Source organism: Oryzias melastigma, linkage group LG8 (assembly GCF_002922805.2).
Source record: "Oryzias melastigma strain HK-1 linkage group LG8, ASM292280v2, whole genome shotgun sequence".
Taxonomy (NCBI): domain Eukaryota; kingdom Metazoa; phylum Chordata; class Actinopteri; order Beloniformes; family Adrianichthyidae; genus Oryzias; species Oryzias melastigma.
In genome coordinates this window covers 2,224,598-2,242,419 of record NC_050519.1, presented here as the reverse complement: position 1 = coordinate 2,242,419, position 17,822 = coordinate 2,224,598, and the positions used below count along the sequence as shown (strand labels likewise).

At 46.3% G+C, this 17,822-nt stretch overlaps 1 protein-coding gene across 1 annotated transcript in view; it reads left to right on the top strand.

Moving 5' to 3' along the window:
• The first annotated feature begins 1,399 nt into the window (after nt 1-1,399).
• Nucleotides 1,400-17,822, top strand: part of si:ch73-281f12.4 (RA_Radil_like and Myo5p-like_CBD_Rasip1 domain-containing protein) — an 18,150-nt gene continuing 1,727 nt past the window's right edge. Inside the window, exons 1-13 of the mRNA XM_024272448.2 lie at nt 1,400-1,885; nt 4,592-4,915; nt 4,992-5,227; nt 5,584-5,912; nt 7,074-7,742; nt 8,894-8,934; nt 9,006-9,154; nt 9,229-9,341; nt 13,105-13,321; nt 13,566-13,738; nt 16,078-16,222; nt 17,149-17,324; nt 17,401-17,761. Of these exons, the coding sequence (XP_024128216.1) occupies nt 1,770-1,885; nt 4,592-4,915; nt 4,992-5,227; nt 5,584-5,912; nt 7,074-7,742; nt 8,894-8,934; nt 9,006-9,154; nt 9,229-9,341; nt 13,105-13,321; nt 13,566-13,738; nt 16,078-16,222; nt 17,149-17,324; nt 17,401-17,761 (3,049 nt within the window). The 5' untranslated portion in view covers nt 1,400-1,769. The remainder of the gene's footprint in view (nt 1,886-4,591; nt 4,916-4,991; nt 5,228-5,583; nt 5,913-7,073; nt 7,743-8,893; nt 8,935-9,005; nt 9,155-9,228; nt 9,342-13,104; nt 13,322-13,565; nt 13,739-16,077; nt 16,223-17,148; nt 17,325-17,400; nt 17,762-17,822) is intronic.

The following is a 17,822-nucleotide window of genomic DNA, read 5'->3' as shown; positions in this document are numbered from 1 at the left end:
TATCTGAGCACGCCAGACAGGTGTGTGCGCAGGTTAAAGCATTACCTCACAGCGTCAGGATGTTCACAGTGACTTCAGGAAGTTACTCCTCATAAACAGACGCTCATGTTAGTTCATGTTAAACTCGTAAAAAATGTGCATTTTTTCCTTAGTGTCTCAAAGGCTGCTGGGATGTGCAAAAATATTTAAATGAAATGTAGGAATTTATCTGGTAATAGAAAAAAAATGTTGCAGAATTTAAGAAAGTGCTTTTATGCCATGTTTATAACAAACTTTTTATAGCTTAAATCCAAAATTAACTAACATTATATGTTTCTAGATTTAAACTGAGTTTTTGAATTAAAAAATATTCTAAAAGTTCTTCTCATTCCTGTCACTTCCTGCACACATAAATAAATCTTTGGTGTTTTACACTTTCTGCAGAGCAATGCTGGTTTGGAGATGACTCACTCTAACAATAAAACAAATCAAAACCTGGATGTCAGTTTTTTTTTTAGTTTAGTAGATCATGTTTTTAGTGGTATGTGTGATTGAAGTGGATATATTTTTAATTGAAGTAATGTATATATTGCTTTTATATTTCAGATATTCTTGCTAAAAAAATAAATACACGAAAAATCAAAATAAGTCTCAAACACACATAAACACAACAATTCTACAAATTTAATCCAGTTAGGCGAAATCTTGCATTGAATGTCTGCAACCAGCCAGCAGGTGGCGGCATTGCTGCATAAACAAAGTTAACAGTGCTCTTTAAACATTAGTTCTAATTTTTAAACAGTTTTTAAAATAACTTGACAAAAATTTCAGGTTTTTCAGATTTTTTTTCTTGTTTTGACATCAATTCACTATAAACTTCATAAAAGAACTTATCAGAACACAGTCATTAACGTTTAATAAAACATTAAAGTTCTAGAGAAAATGCTTTTATCAGCATGAGGTGAGAAGTTTTATATATAATTTTAATAAACAGTTACGTTTGACGATATTTTTCAAAATAAAAGCATTTTCTGTAAAGGTGCTTGAGATGCACTTTTGTTTTAGAAGTCCTATATTAAAAAAGGGTAATAAACACATCAATCTAAAACTTTTAATAAATTATAATATTTCACACAAAAAAAGAAAGAAGAAGAACATGTAAAAAAGCTTTTTGGTCAGATAAAATCCTGGATGGTTACCAAAATAAAGTTTTTAAATATATATTTTGTTTAATATAATTACGAATCTACAAACCTTCAAAATATTTTTCTAGTAAAAAAAACTAAAGCAAAAGCACCATAAGGAGTTTATTTACAGCTTTTTAAAAGCATTTTGGAAGTTGTGACTAAAATAAACACACAACTGAACTGGTTGGCCACGCCCCTCCTCGCGCGTGACGCCACAGGAGCGCTCGCGCCCGCTGCAACAGGTTGATTCATTCAGTCCGCTAACGGGTCGTCATGGACCGCACGCGCGAGCCTGTTTTCCTGCCCTGAAGCGGACTAACTGCGTCAGAGAGTTCAGCTTTTCTTCGTCAGAACTGAATCTTCTTTATTTTTTTTCTCCAAACTTCGTTGTTTTCAGCCGCGGGACTCAAGTTTTTTCTGAAACTTTTTTGGGGAAGTAACGGTCCGGGGTCGCAGACTGACTGACACCTTCACGCGCTTCGTCCCACCCCTGATGAATCTGAGCGCCGCACGCGGAGGTAGGAAAGCGGCGGGAATGCTCGCCGGGGGCGAGCCCGGCCGTGTCGGGGCTTCCGCGGTGTGAAGACAGCGGCAGAAGCAGCCATGATCCCGGAGGAGAGAAACAAACAGACGCTCAACTTCCCGGTGGGGCTGCTCCTCCGCTCCCCGAAGAGGAGGCTGGCCAAGCTGGGGAGGAAGCCCAGCAATGGATCGGTGCAGTAAGTGCGCACGCGCGTCTCTTCCAATAAATAAACGACGCCTTTTTTTTTTAAATTTTATTTTAAACATGCTCTTGTGGCATTTTTCTTCATGATATAGGACATTTATTGTATTTCCTAATTTAAATCGTTGTAAATCAGGAGCAGAGGGGAAAATGCAGTTGTAAAAAGACTGTATTTGTGACGTAGAAAATACCGTGGGCGGGGCCACAAGCTCCTCTCCGTTCTGATGCATCCACCTGCAGACAAATAGATCCATGTACGTCTTTGTTTTCCTCGTCCGAGCTCGTATCTGTCTCAAATAGCTCATATATTTGGTAGTAAAATTGTCGTGAAGGGCTGTAAGCTAGCGGGAGAGCAAATAGGAAGTGTGAAAGGTCAACAGGAAATAGATCAAACAACAATCGGACTGCAACTTTATAAACGTGTAATTTGAACTAAAATATAAAAACGATTAAACTGCTTTTGTTTTTGTTGTTTACATTTTAAACTGTCCGAATTTCCTAATAAATGTTGTTATTACGGTTTGTACTATTATTATAGTTGTCTAATATATGTTTATTTTTCCTCCTATTTATTACAAAATGATCTGATTTTCTATTTAACATTATCTATGCATTTTTTTAAGTTATTTTCAGTGTTTTAAAAGCACAATTGACCGATCTATTTATGTTTTTTACTATATTTAACTGTTTTTTTCCTTCTGAAAGTCACATTTAGTCAGAAAACCTTCTTCTAATGTTGAAAACATTTTGGGGTTTTTTTGTTTTGCTCACAAACACATTTGCAGCTGTGATTGTATCTGATAGGGTTTTTTCTATAGCTAAATGTGTGTACAAAGACATAATAAGGTCCTAAAACGAAGCAGGTTCAGCCAACAAGACCTGACATGTTCCACGGTGTCATTTAGGCTGTGAAGGTAACGAACATGTTGTCCTTATCGTGATACCAACTGTCAGCAAATCACCTCGTCTGTTGTGTTAGCAGCAAACTGAAAGGAAAACATTCACTCCGCACGTATATTCATTTCAATAATAAGGTTTCAAAGATCTGTAGCTCCGTCATCTAAAAAGAGAATCCTTTTTTTTTATTTCAGCACAAAAGTGTGTTAAAAAAAAACAAAATTCCATCCAAAATTTTCACTTTGATGCAGAAAGTTCACATCAATTTTGGAAATATCGAAAAATCCGTTCGCATTTTTACACAAACTTTTTTTGACACTAGACATTAATAAAAACAGCAACAACAACAAAAAACAGCTGCATTAACCACATAAATCCATCACAGAAACTGTCAGGCACGACAGTGGAAGGCTAATGATATGGGCTTGTCTTTTAATTTAAACAGATTACTTAAAATAACAAAAAAGTAATGCTGCTATATTTTTATAAAGAATAAAAACATACAACTGAAAATTAGCTGAAATGATCGTTGATCATATGATCGTATATTGTTATTTTCCCAGTAAACATCGGTTGTCTTTAGCGGTTGTTTCCTCTAACAGCCACTAGAGGGCGCTGCATCTGAGTGTAAGTATTTGTTGCTGACAGCGGCAGAAGAAGTGTCGTCCAAAGCAAACATGGAAGAGAATCTGATTGTTTTCCTCTTAAACTTTGATATTTTTCTAATACGAATAAAAAGATTAGTATTATTGTATTTATTTAATTTTTTTAATTTTAGCTAGAAGAAGATTTTTGCTGAAATGTCAGACTTTTCTCCAAAAAGTGCGACTTATATTCTGGAAAATACGGTACTTGTGGCATTTTTCTGACAGTGAAAAAAAATGTTGTGAATCAGGAGCAACAAAAACAAAAACATTGAAAAAAAATTATATGTGTGACATAGAAAATATGCTGGGCGGGGCCACAAGCTCCCTGCTCCGCCCCACTCATTGACGACTAGATCCAAGTGCGTCTTTATGATTTTGCTCGCCAGTTTTGTTGCACCGGTGATGTTAGGTTGGGGTTGTAAGTGTGTAAACAGAGAGCTCTCAGCAGTGGTGAGGGGAAGGGGGGGCTGGGTTGCTCTGCACTAGCGGTCCCGCCCACAATTCAGAGGGGAATTTCTAATGATCCGCTGCCGCTCTGCAGAAACTATGTACTAGAAGTTTTTTAGGGGGGCTAAAAAACGGCATAATCGTAATTAAAAGAAAAAATAGATCAATCGGAGTGAGACTTTGAGACTTTGAGACTTTGTTTTTGTGCCTGACTCGCCGTGTCGGTTGACAGCACACCTCACTCTCCTGTTTGTTTTGTTTTGATTTTACGGCTTTCGGTTCATCCCTGTCAGGTTTTCTGTTTTTCCTGTTTTTGCTTCATCCATGTTTTTGTTTATTCATATTCAGGTTTAGGTGGTTTTTATCTTCTTATCTTTCATCTGCTGGGATTTACTCTTATTTATACATCGTTTATCACTGCAGCCAACATTAACACAGTCACAGACTTTATTTATTATCTTGGTTTTGAATAATTATGGGAAGAATCTTCTTGTTTTTGTCTCGTCATGTTGTTTCTGAGGCCGCGGTTTGGTTTGTTGTTTCAGTTCTGTTCTGCTTTTATTTTGAAGGCTCCTCCTTGGAGGATTTTCATCAGCTTTTCATTTTCAGCTCTTTCAAAATTAGATTTATTTTAACTTAATTTTGTGCAGAAATCTGAGGTTTGTAGTTTTGGAAAACGCGACAGCTTCCTGTGTCCGTCTTTCTCTCAGGTCCAACAAGTCGGACAACACGGTCCGGTCCTCCGAGAGCACAGGAGTCCGGCAGCCGGCCAAAAGCAAAATCCGGCGCCACAACAACAGGTTCTCCACGGTTTTCGGCCACAGTCCCGACCTGCGGAGCAGTGGCGGGCGCGGCGAGGCGAGGGGCAGCGGGAGTCTGACCAAAGACGACCCGGCAGAACTGTCGTGCCAGAGGTCCACCCCGGGAATCCTGAAGATCTTCGGCAGCGACATCTGCCAGGGGACGCACTACAAGAGCGTGCTCGCCACCGCGCAGTCCAACGCCAAGCAGCTGGTGAAAGAGGCTCTGGACAGGTGAGGGTCTTGAAAGAACCGAAACCGCCTCGTCTGATCCAAACCACCGGTTCTGACGGGTTCTGTGGATCTCCAGGTACTGTCTGGAAAAAGAAGACCCCGCCCACTACGTGCTGTGCGACGTGATTGGTCAGACGGGGGCCGACGGGCAGTGGAAGAGGGAGTGCTTCAGGGTGGTGGGCGACTCCGAGAAGCCCCTCCTCCTGCAGTCGCTATGGAAACCCAAAGAAGGGTTCTCCCGGCGGTTCGAGATCCAGCTGAGAGCGAACGTGGAGGAGCAGAGTCTGCAGGAGCGGGACGCAGTGACAGCAGGTACTCCCAAGCCCCCCCGAGGTCCGAGCGGTTCTGCTCTTATCTCTGTTTTACTTCCGCTCTTCCAACCCGACCCGAGCTGCCAGAGCGTGGCTCCGCCCACTGTTGGAGCTCACTTCCTGTGCTGACAGTTATTTGGGCTCAGCAGGATCCGGTTCTGCTCCTACTTCCTGTCACAGTAAAGGCAGAAGGAGCAGAGCCGACAGACACGCCTCCTTTTCCTGCTCGGGTTCTGTTGTTTCTGAGCTGATACCACTGCAGCAAAGCATTATGGGGGAGTCCGTTTGAAGTTTATGACTGTGTATTCTGGAACAAACTAAAGTCCAGGATCAGAACCGAGTCTCTCTGTGGTCCAGGCGTGAACGCTCAGGCCCGGCGGCTGCAGAAGAACCGCAACAGAGTCACCTCCCTGTTCGTGGACGGCAGCGGCGATGACGTGGACGGGCTGGGCTTCTGGAGGAGCCTGAGCGAGATGGACCTGTCGGCCATGACCAAGGAGGCCGGCCGGGCCCAACAGAGCGCGCTCCGGGAGGACCCGGAGGCCGAGGCCGACAAGGAGGTGCTGCGGCTCGGCATGGAGAAGGAGGAGACGGAGAGCAGCGACGACAACACCACCCAGTACTCCATCCACCCCCCCTTTGACTTCCCGTACTTCCTGCTGCTGCAGGGCTACAGCCACCGACAGGTGAGCCAGCCACACAAACACCACGAGGTGTTACCGCACACCTCAGGATTCACCCGAGCTTCAGGCGGCGAGAACATCCCTGATTTTCTCAGAATGGAGCCGTGAGCTGAAGCACACAGGTGTGTTTGGACCGGCTGACTTTTCCTGGCTCAGGATAAGCCGAACACGTCACTCAATGAGAGGGAAACCTGGCGAGGACGTTTGCCTCCACAGAAGGGCTGCCATTAGTCGACTAATCGACTATAAAAATTGTTGACGACTAAATTAATAGTTGATTAGTCGTTACTTTATATTATTTGGAGGCAGAGTGTATTGAAGTGGAAAGTTATAATGACATTCTGGTAACTTTTTGGACTATTTTGTCATTTATTAAAGTTTTAGGCTATTTTTGAGTTTAGCTAATATTTCAGCTGCATGCTAGCTTTTTCAGCTAATTTGGCATTTAACTAATATTTTAGATGGCTATGAGCTTAAACGTTTTCAGCTATCAATTTCAGCATCTTGTGCAGCCAAATTCAGCTCACAGCATCACACTAGTATTATCACAGGTAACGCTGTATATCTAGTTTTTAGTTAGTTTAAAGCTAATGATGGTTATTTGCGTGTAACCCGATTAGTCGACTAATCGGAAAAAATAATCGGTGATTAGTCGACTATTAAAATAATCGTTTGTGGCAGCACTGCGCCGTTTTGTTTGCTTCGTAGAAAAGCCGGAGCTTCGGCCCGTCGTTCCCAGGAACAAGAAGCTTTTCTCACGATGGCGTTTTGCTGACTGAGCAGGATGTCAGCGAGCTGCGGCGAGGCAGACTCACGCCAGACGGGAAGTGAAAGCGGCCGTTGTTGCTCAGAATCCACCTCTGCTGGACTTTCTCTGAGCGTCTCGCTGCCAGCCTAATGCTCTTAGCGCGGCGAGCCGCAGCTCACCGCCGCCGCGCCTCACCTGTAAGCCCTTCCATTCTCGCCTCCGGTGCAAACCCTATTTTTACTCACAGATCCAAAAGTATTTACACCCTGGCTCCATTCCAGAGTGTTACGAAACCAAACAGCAACGGCTGATTGTTCAGGATTACAGGAATGTTCATCCCTCAGCGCCATCATGAAGAAACGTGATGTTTCCACCTGTTCCTGACCCAAGTGACGGCTCTTCCCTCCTCTCTCCAGGACTTCATCATCTACCTGATGAGCGGGACCTCCACCATCTTTGGCTGCTGCAGGGAGCACTCCAACGGGGAGGACGAGGAGCAGCTGAAGGTGGACATCCTGCTGTTCGCCCCCGACGTTCTGCCGCAGCACTGCTGTGTCCGCCGCCTGGACGCCGCGGCGCCCTCGGGGGAGCAGAGGAGGACCCTGACCATGCTAAAGCCTCTGCATGGCGCCCCCGTGACCCGGAACGGGTTCCCCTTGAAGGAGGAGGTGGAACTGAATCCGGGGGACTTGGTCGGCTTGGGGAAACACTACTTATTCATGTTCAAGGACCCCACCAGCGCCGCGGCGTCGCTCCACGCTCCTCCCTGGATGGCCCAACTCTTCCCCGACTCAAAGACTTTGTGCGTGTCGTGCGGATCTTCAAAGACGTCCCCGAGGAAGCCATCGCATCCTTGCTGGAGAGGCCCGGAGGGCGAGGAGGCCTCGCTGAGCTACGAGCTGGAGCACGAGGAGCGACTCCTGCAGGAGATCGTGGACATGGCGGACCCCGGCGGGGCGGAGCCCAAGCTGACGCCCGCCTTCCTGCTCTGCCTCTGCGTCCAGCACTCCGCCGCCACCTTCCAGCTGTCGCACGTCAGGCAGCTGCTGCTCCGCATCGCCGCTCAGATCCAGCTGGTGGCGTGGGTACGAGCCGCAGAGAAGTTTTCTACGGGGTCAGATCAGGATCTGCTTAAAGTCAACGAAAAAACATTGGAAATTTGAAGAAATTATTGAAAATTTGAAAAAAATACTGATAGTTTGAAAAAATAATGCGAATTTGAAACTTGAAAAAAAACTAAAACTGTTACCAATTTAAAAAAATAATGTTTCTTTGTACTTTCAACTTTCCCTTTTTCTCATTTTTCATTCTTTGCTTTTCAGTTTTAATTCAGATTTTCGAGTTCTCGCTGCTGAGCTGATCCTAATTTTACAGGGGGGCGGGGCTTTGAACTCATTTTGCTACCAGGACATGTTTCCCATGGAGTGACAGGTTCACGACACATTTTCTACGTTTTTCTCAGACACACATGAATATTTTTACTCTTTTTTCTCATTTTTTATTCTCACTGTTCAAACTTTCACAGAAAAATAACTAAAGCGTTTGGATGAAAACCAGGATCTAATCACGGTGATATTAGCGAGGGCAAACTGCACAGTAGTGATACTTCTCTCACTAAGTTTGATCGGAGTGGGGTGACACAGGCGGCGACAAAAACACACAACATTCTGCAGCAGAAAAGACGTCACATCACCATTAGCTCTTAGGGAATCAGGGGAAACATGTCCTGGTAGCCAATGAGCTCAAAGCCCCGCCCCCACGTAAAATGAGGATCAGCTCAGCAGCGAAAACTCAAAAAGTCTGAATTGAAACTGAAAATAGAGAACTGAAAACAAAGAGGGATAATCAAGTTTTCAATTTCAATTTTTGAGTTTAAAACTGCTTTCCAATTTTCTATTTTATTTTTTTTTAATTTTCAATCCCTGTTTTTTCAAAATTTCAATCCCAGTTTTTCAATTTTTTAATCCCTGTTTTTTAAATATTTATTATTTTTTTATTTTTAATACCTGTTTTTTTTATTATTTTTTTTATTATTTTCTAGGTTTTTTTTCTAATTTTCCTTTTTTTTAATTTCCATTTTTTTCAAGTTTTCATTATGTATTTTTGTGTTTCAAAATGCTTTCAATTTTTCTATTTTTTTTTTAATTTTCCATCAGTTTTTCGTTCACTTTAAGCATCCCTGATTTGACCCCATGGTGTTCACCACACAGACTCATCTGTGTGTTTTCTTTCTCAGGAGAAGACGAAGGAACTTGCAGCAAGCCAGACAGAGACGGCGTGAGTTCCTCCTAACGATAATCATGTTGATCTTAACGGGGTGATGATGTCATCACACGTTTTGTCTTCAGCTCAGAGGACGCGGCGCCCGGCGTGGAGCAGCTGATCCCCGGCCTGCAGCCGCTCGCGCTCTGGATGGCTAACTCCATCGAGCTGCTGCGCTTCATCCAGCACGACGTGCCGCAGCTGCTGCCGTGGCGGGCGGAGCATCCCGCTGAAGGTGGGTGTCCTGTCTCGCCCCGCCCATCCGCCGCTCACCTGCAGCTCCAGATAAACCCACCTGTTTTCTGTCAGACCTGCTAGACGCCGAGATGTCGTCCACACGGACGGCCTGCGAGGAAGCCATGACGGTCCTGGAGGAGGTCATCATGTTCACCTTCCAGCAGTCGGTGTATTATCTAACGAAGGTCAGTTCTCACACAGACCACATCCTAACGGAGCGCCGAACGCGGGCGTTTCTCACACGAGAGGCAGGAAGGCGGCCTGTGTAAACAGCGTTTTCTGTTTTCGTTGAGACCTTTCCAGACAGAAAGCACAATACAAGCGTGGAAACACAAGCTCTGCGTCAGGAAGGCCTGCAGATAGACGGCCGCTCTCGTATCTGCAGGTCATGTGGAAGGAGAACTTTATCTGAAGAGAGCATTTGTTTTTGCTTTGGAGCTCGGCGGAGAAGGCTCCGTGAACTTCAGCTTTCATCTGAAGCCTGAAGATGCATCTGAGTTTGCTTTGGCGCAGAGACGCCTGCTGCTTTACGACGCTCCCCGCCGGAATTTATGTGGCTCTCGCAGCCGCTCATTAACTCTCCGAGTTTCTGCTCTGAAGCAGCAGCTCCTGCTGAAGGACTTTCAAACTGTTGGACTCTGTGGGAGCGACCCGACCCGAACAGGCCCCGCATTCATCAGAGGCATGTGTGGGGGGGTCAGCACAGCGATGCAGGAGGAAGCTGAGGAAGGAAGCAGGAACAGGCTGTTCTGTTGGTTTAAACACTCGTTTCTACCGACCAAACTGAAAACAGTTTGTCGAGGATCGTCTGTCATGGTGGTCTGAAGGGGTTCACACTCTGTTGTGGTTTCTTTGGAGTCTGAGAGCTTCTGCAGACGGCGGCTCGTTAAAACAGTCTTTGTGCAGCTTCAGATCCACAATCAACTCGTCGACGAGTTCTGTGGATCCGACAGAATTTTAAAGCTTGAAATGAGTTCATAAAAACGTAGTCTTTCTTTGGCGCATTTATCAGTTTTACACCACTGTTGTAGACGATCTGATCCCTTCATCTGGTCTCTGATGAACATGACAACAACTGCAGGATCACTGATCGTTCTCCTCCAATGACGACTGACTTGGAGGTTGTTTATAAACTTCAGCTCACTCTCTGCCTGAATTAGACCACGATTAAATGGATCAGTTAGAAACTGATCAGTCCTTCTGGTGCTTCTCTGACAAACTGCTTCGTTTTGGTGCAAATTGTAGAAAAGTATTGCAGCGAGCTGAGTTGGGCGGGTGGACGCCCTGGGTTCTGCCTGAGACGGAGTTAAGACGTCTGAGGAGCGTAACTCCACCAGTAAATCAAAAATGGACTTAAAAAACAACATTTAGGAGGGTTTCTTCTGCTTTCGGTATACGCTGCACGCCGTTGGTTACAGCCTGAGAACAAGAATGGCGTTATTAAGAGAAAAAGAATAACGAAAAATGAACCCTCGAATTGCATTTCTGAGTATTTCTTTATTCAAATCATTGTGAATGTTGTTTGAAAAAGATCTTCTTTGGGACAAACAAACTCTCTGCTCCGCCCACTTGTTGACAAAATTGGTGCCATTTTTGTTGCACCGCTAATGTTGGCTTTAGGCTGGTTTACACTTCCAAGTGATTTGTAATTGCAAGTTAAATGACACGATTTCTGGTGACGTCACCAACAGATGCAGGGGGACCGAGGCTGATCCACGCGGTCACAGCTCAGAGGTGGATTTGTAATGAACTCCTGCCGCTCTGCAGAAACTATGACCCAGAAAACAACACACGTTTTTTTATTTTGGTTTAAAACAGCATCAAAATAATTGGGAGTACTTTGAAAATGGATCAGAGAGGAAATTTAATGATTTCTAACCACTTTTATTTGAATTTAGACACTTCAAACGTCCTTTTAGCTCATTATTCACATCGCTTTTTAGCAATTTTTTACAGCAAATGTACTAATTGGAAGTTAAAGTAGAACTTCAAACTAATTTAGTGTTTATTATTGTGCAGAATAATCCTTAAAAGTATTTCCTCATTTTTTAGCTAGTTGTCAGAATTTAAATCACAGGGTTGTTAGTATTATTATAAATGAAGCTTAAAATGTCATTTAGCTTTTCTGTTATGTGATAAAACCTTCTAAAAAAACCACATCGCAATAAAACCTTCTGGAACAGCCCTCAGTATTTTTATGTGAGCGTATATTTTTAGTTTTCGGTTTGAAACGAAGGGAGGATTCACAGCTTTGAGCCGTTTCCTGCTAAAGAGGACAAACTGTCATCAAACGCCCCGAAGAGGAAGGGAGGAGGAGCGCGGGCCGCCGCTCCACTTCCTGAGCTTGACTGAACGGCGGTGGCGTTCTGCGTTCTTTCTGATGGTGTCTCTGGACGGACCTCAGCTGAGCCGTTCCTCAGGCATGCGGGGCCGCCGCCGCCCCCACAGCGTGACGCCACCACCCTCTCCTCGCTGGGGGAGCGAGTCGGGGTGGATGTCATTCACCAGAAACAATGGCAGAGCTGTGTCAGGAGGAGGAGGACAGGAGTTCCCAGGAGCAGGAAACGCCTCGCCTCCTCACAAAAGGATGAAGGTTTGATGCTCCTGGTTCGAGCAGACAAAGAGGTTTTGGTCTGAAGCAGAAGAAAGACTCCTTCATTTCCTCACAGCAGCTCTTTATGTCATGGAACAGGCTCTCCTGTTCTCTGTGGGAACACCTCCTCCTGTGATCTCCATGTTCTGTGCGGAAAACATTCTTATTCCCAGATCGGCACATATTGACGTTTGGTTAAAGACTCCGAGGAGTCACTTTTTCACGTTTTGGGCGTCCCCGAATAGTCGTTCCTTGATGTGCTGGTTGTTCCCATTAAATCTGGGGTCTGGTCGTTCTGTCTGGACGTGGACCGGTCCTCAGGTACCGGTACCCTAAGGCTGCATTAACATGGTCAGCGTTGTTTTTAATATTGTCTTCATTGGAAATAAAAACGTCCTAAGCCCGTAGAGCTGGAGCGCGGCTCTCCGTTTGCCAGCCAACCTCTGGCGGGCCAGCATAGGGAGCTCTGCTGCCCGGGAACCAGCAGCCTGGGCGGCAGCGTATGCTAGCTCAAGCCGGACCTCGAGCAACAGAGTTGTTAAGTTGCTAAGCTGGCTAGCGTAGCGGCTGATCGCTTCAGCTCCATGGGCTCTGGGACGGGCCGGTGTGTCTCCTGTCTTCACCTACAGTAACCGGGTCGGTCTCCACATAACCCAGAATCTTTACCTCGAATGAAGGTTGAAACTCGACGCCACCGCCGTCCAGATGGCGTCCGGTGTGAATGCACCTTAACCATAACAATAACCTGGTATAATTCCGCGTCCAGAACCGCGTTTGGTACCAGTCCGTATCCGGTACTACGTTAAGTACAGGTCTGTGTCCGGTACAGTGGTAATGCGTTTGGTACCAGTCTGTGTCGGGTACATCAGTACCGCATTTAGTAACAGTCCGTTTCTGTTATTGGGTCACGTACCGGTCTGCATCTGGTACAGCGGTATTGCTTTTGGTATTGGAACACATCCAGAACCGCGTTTGGTACCAGTCCGTATCCAGTACTACGTTAAGTACAGGTCTGTGTCCGGTACAGTGGTAATGCGTTTGGTACCAGTCCGTGACCAATATTGAGTCCAGTACTGGTCTGTGTCTGGTAGAACAGTACCACTTTTGGTACTGGTACGTGCCGGTACCGGGTAGGGTTCTGGCACAGTCTCCGTCCAGTACAGCGGTACTGCGTTTGGTACTGGTTTGCGGCCCAGAATTTGGGGAGTCCTGATTTAATTGGAACGTTAAAGAACGACGATTTGGGGAAACCTAAAAGGTCATTTTTTGACTCGGAGGATCCTTAACTGAACATGTGACTCGGTAACGAGAATGTGTTGGAGCAGCAGGTTCACACCCCTTTCTTCTCCCCCCAGAGCATGTACTCCGCCCTGTTCGGCCTGCTGGACGGGAACCCCTTCTCGGACGGCGGTCTGCGAGTGCCCGGCGGGCTGGGCAGCATCCTTCAGGTTCTGAAGGAGGCGCTGAAGCTGCTCACCGCCTTCCAGGTGCATTCGGACATCTCCCTGCAGCTCTGCGCGTACCTCTTCTTCTTCATCAACGCCTCGCTCTTCAACGCCCTCATGGACCGAGGTGAGGAGGCGCTGCGTGGCGGCACAGGAGGATCAGGGCTAATCTCCTGTGATCAACCCTTTGACTCCTCATGTCAACCATGAAGTTTGTTTGGAAAACCTCCACAGCTGCCGTTAGATGTTGCTCAGATAAGCATGACGGATTCCTGCAGAAGCCAGGTTCCCATGAGCGCGTCTGAGCACCACGGCCATCTGATGAGGTCGGATAAACCTCCTCTCTGACCCGAGGCTTCCTGCTTCTTCAGGGTCGGTGGCCGGCTTCTACCAGTGGTCGCGCGGCGTGCAGATCCGGGCCAACCTGGACCTGCTGATGGACTGGATCCAGAGCGCGGGCTTAGCCGACGTGGCCTCCGAGTTCTTCCAGAAGCTCTCTGCCGCCGTGAATCTGCTGGCCACGCCGAAGGAGACGCTGCTGCAGGTCAGAGCACTTCCTGTCATCAACATGTAAAACCTGGAAGAGCTCCAGCAGGAAACGACCTGCAGGCGCTTCTAAAGTCAACAATGACATGCTCAGAGCATGACATCATGGTAAGGGTGTGTCCGGAGCATAGACACGTATCCTGTTAACCAGGAGGTAAAACATTACCCGCTCACATCCATGTGTGAGTCCTGAAGGGTTTTCTGCTTCAGTTTGACATTTTAACATCTCGAAGAAGCAGCTGAGTCTATGGGGACAAAGTTTTGAAACTGAAAAACTCAAATAAATAAAACCAAAAACAGACTTTGAAAAGTGAATAATGATTTCCACAAGCCGAATAAAAGTTTCACAAATTAAACTCACATTTTCACCTTCAAATCTTTTCTTTCAGTTTCACTTTTGTTCTGTTTCAGTCAGAAATCTTCAGTTTCTTCATTTGGCCTCTGGGGGGCGGGGCTTAGATGAAAGGCCATTCAGAATGACAGCCCGGTGCATTCAGTGACTGTTTCAATAGTAACTGCTTAAATCTTCGAGCCACCTTCATTTGAAGGCAACAATCGGATTTTTGAATGCGGCTTCTTCTTTTTTTTTTTTTTTTGCAAACGATGGACTGCTCTTCCAAAAATAGATAAATATTTACGGCCCGCAGATTTTTTACAAATACGGAAACATTTCTGCAAAAAACACGTCAAAATCCACGAAAAACCTAAAAGACGTGTCGAAGATCTCCAAAGGAAGTTGTGGAGCTATTATGGGATGGCCACATGACCAACGGCTTGACGGCCATTTTGTAGCAAAATGTAAAATTTTGCCATTTTCACGTTTTTCCGACAATGTGGAAATATAAGCTCTTCTTTAATCAGTCTTTTTTTTAACTTTCACTTAAATGCAGCCGATGTGATTTTACAACTACCTCAGAGGTTTTGTTGACCTTTGACCTGGAGAAAAGGCCGCCATCTTGAATTTGAAAGTACCAGCTAACTGGTAACTGAAACTTAAAAACGTTAATTTATCAGAATTTATAACCAATTCACTTATTTCAACTTCCTGTTATTAGAATTTCTGTTTCAGTTTTTTTAACTTGCCTTGCAATATTGTTTATAACTTTAGATATAGATAAATTAGAGAGATATAAAGTGTTTCCAGCATCAACAACATTAAACATTTCTGTGGGACTAAAGCGACAGATCAGTGGAGGGTTCATCAGTCTGTTCTGAGCTGCAGTGATAATCCCCCCTTAAGCTCACGGTTCTCCTGGTCACTCATTCGGGTCGTGTTGACACTTTCCTCATTAAACACGGAGTCATAAAGGAGAAGGAGCATAGAGCTGCTCAGGTGTGGTGCTGGAGAGGAACTCTGCAGAGAATGAAGTTCAGAGCTCTCCAGGATCCGCTGGGTCCTCCTCACCTGAACTGCAGCGATTCTGCAGGATTACTGTGAGCCGCAGGGCCGTGACCTCGGAGACCTGCGCCGCCCCAGTCTGACTGCAGGTTGTCTACAAATCATTAAAAAGCCTAAATTGTTGTAAGTTCTGGTGGAATTTGATCTCATCAATGTGATGTGACTTCCTGTCACTGCTAGGTCGTGTCAGAGGGTCATTAATCGCAGGTTTTGATTAAGAATCAGTTGTTTGTTTCATTTTCTGAGTACATACATCTTAAATAGGATTTTAAATAATCTTTAAAACCTTTAAATTTAACTTCTATAAATCGCTGCAGCTCAGTTTTTCTGTGTAGAAAATAAAGGTTTCACGGCTGAATGGACTCCTGTTGTGACCCCCGAGCCTCCGTCCCGTCTGTTTTTATCCCCGCTCTGCCATGAGGTCACTCTGTGGCTGCAGAGCAGCACACGCCCTGCAGAAACTTTTCCATCCCGGTTATAATTTACTCCAGAGGGAGGAGCTCCTGCTTTTGGAAAACAAAGCCCGCGGGGGTTATTTTGGGGAGAAAATTTGTGCCGAACATTAAATCTCAGACACAACAATCAGATGTTTGAGTTTCTGAGGCGGTGTGTCTGCGTCACCAGAACGCCTACATGACTCAGCTGCTTCCTCAAAGATCAGCAGAGTGAGCGCTCCTGTCACGTCGTCACGTCTCTGGATGAGGACTTTCACAGGAACCCGAGCAGACTCGTAATTACAGAGGAAAAAAGATGCAGAAAGGAAGAGCTCAGCTTTCCACAAACAGTGATCTTCATCACGCTGAGAAATATTTCCCACGAGGCTTTGCTGCCACAGCTGGCCTGAATGAACAGCTGTTTACAGCAGAGAGGAGCAGTGTTTGTTTTTGTGTAAACGGCGGCGGGGAATCAGCTTCTGAGCCCTCCGTTCTTCTCATCAGGCCAGCTGGACCTCTCTGCGGGCCGAGTTCGCCGCTCTGAACGCTGCACAGCTTCACCACATGCTGAGGGCCTACAGCGCCGGGAAGAGCGCCCCCAGCAGGTGGAAACCTTCGCCTGAGGATGAGGAGGACGCGCTCAGGACAGGTTCGATGCAAAAATATGAGAATTATCAAGAACATGTTTAAAGAAGATATCAGAGTAAGAATGGTTATTCTGACCAATAGAATGACTGAGTAACAGCATAGAAGTCTATGGGATTCTGTGTACTTCCTGTTCGGAACACTCAGTCCAGTTTTCATTTACTGTCAATGATCCACACTTATCTGACCGATCAAGTTCTTTTAGTGAAGATCTAGTAAAATTTTCCCAACCTGAATCCAAAAAAAAGGAGAAGTTATTGAGACTACATAAGGACTGAAAGGTTAAACATCGGTTACTATCGAGAAATTGCTGATATAATATTTCATTTTCTATCTTAAGTCTCATTTCCACTGACAGATTTAGAATGGCACAATCTGGTTTAGAATGGTACAGTCTGGTTTAGAACGGTATGGTCCTGTTTGGAATGGAAACCGGTACGGATTAGAATGATACGGTCCGGTTTAGAACGGTACGGTCCGGTTCAAAACACTATGCTCCGGTTCAGAACGGAATGGTCCGGTTTAGAATGATACAGTCTTCTTAGTATTAGATCATTATTCCTGTTCTCCAGCAGGTTTGTTTCTATCAAGTCAGTTCGTTGCTGCTTCAATCGGCAGAAATCAAACTACCTTCAGGTTCCTCTGCTGGAAACAGAGATCTGCTCCTCCGCTGAGCCGCCGTCTGTTTACAGTAAACTAGAGGAACCAGACTCCTGGCTCTGCACCAATCACGGCTGACCTGCTGCGGCGTGCAGGTTCTAACCTGACGTCTGACTGCACAGCAGCTGCTGAGAGCACAGAAACGACTCCACAGCATGAAGACTCTATAAGAACCTGATCCTCATCCTCTCCTCCAGTCAGCTTCATGTTTCCTTCATGTCAGCATCCGGTCAGACGCTGCAGCACAGCTCCTCTCTCTCTTCTCTGCAGGAGACATCCTGGAGAGCTTCGACCGCCACCCGCCGCTCGTCCTGCCCAGCAGCTCCTTCCACCTGGAGCTGGGTAAGCCCGTCCTGGAGCCCGCTCTGTTCCAGCAGCTGGCCCGCCTGCAGGAGTTTCTCCAGCGGCTCCGCGGCAGGAAAAGCCCGGCTGAGAAAGAGGAGCAGGTAACCGGTTCTGACCCAGAACACGAGCCGCTCCGCTGACCCACAGCCGTCACTGATCTCCTGACCGCTCCTTCAGGCTCCCAGCAGGACCGGCGCTGCTGTCAGTAGCCTCCCGGACCCGGATCTCCAGGCAGATCCAGAACCCGCTCAGACCCGCGGGCCTCCCGGTGACCTGAGCGGCTGCGAGGCGGTCCTGACCCAGAAGCTGAAGAGCCTGGAGCTGCAGAACACGCTGCCCGGACGGCCCGACGCCGGCCTCCACAAGAGCCTGGCGCTGGACCCGTCCTGCCTGCTCACCCCACCCAACACCCCCCAGGGGATGGAGCTGGCCCAGCTGGAGGCGGACTTGCAGGAGGGGGCCCGGCAGGAGACGACCCGGCAGGAGGGGAACCGGCGGGAGACGACCCGGCAGGAGGGGAACCGGCAGCTGAAGACAGGTGCCCAGAAATTCTTTAAGTTGTAGTCTGCCTGACCTCAGACAGCTGTGAAGGTCTGCTG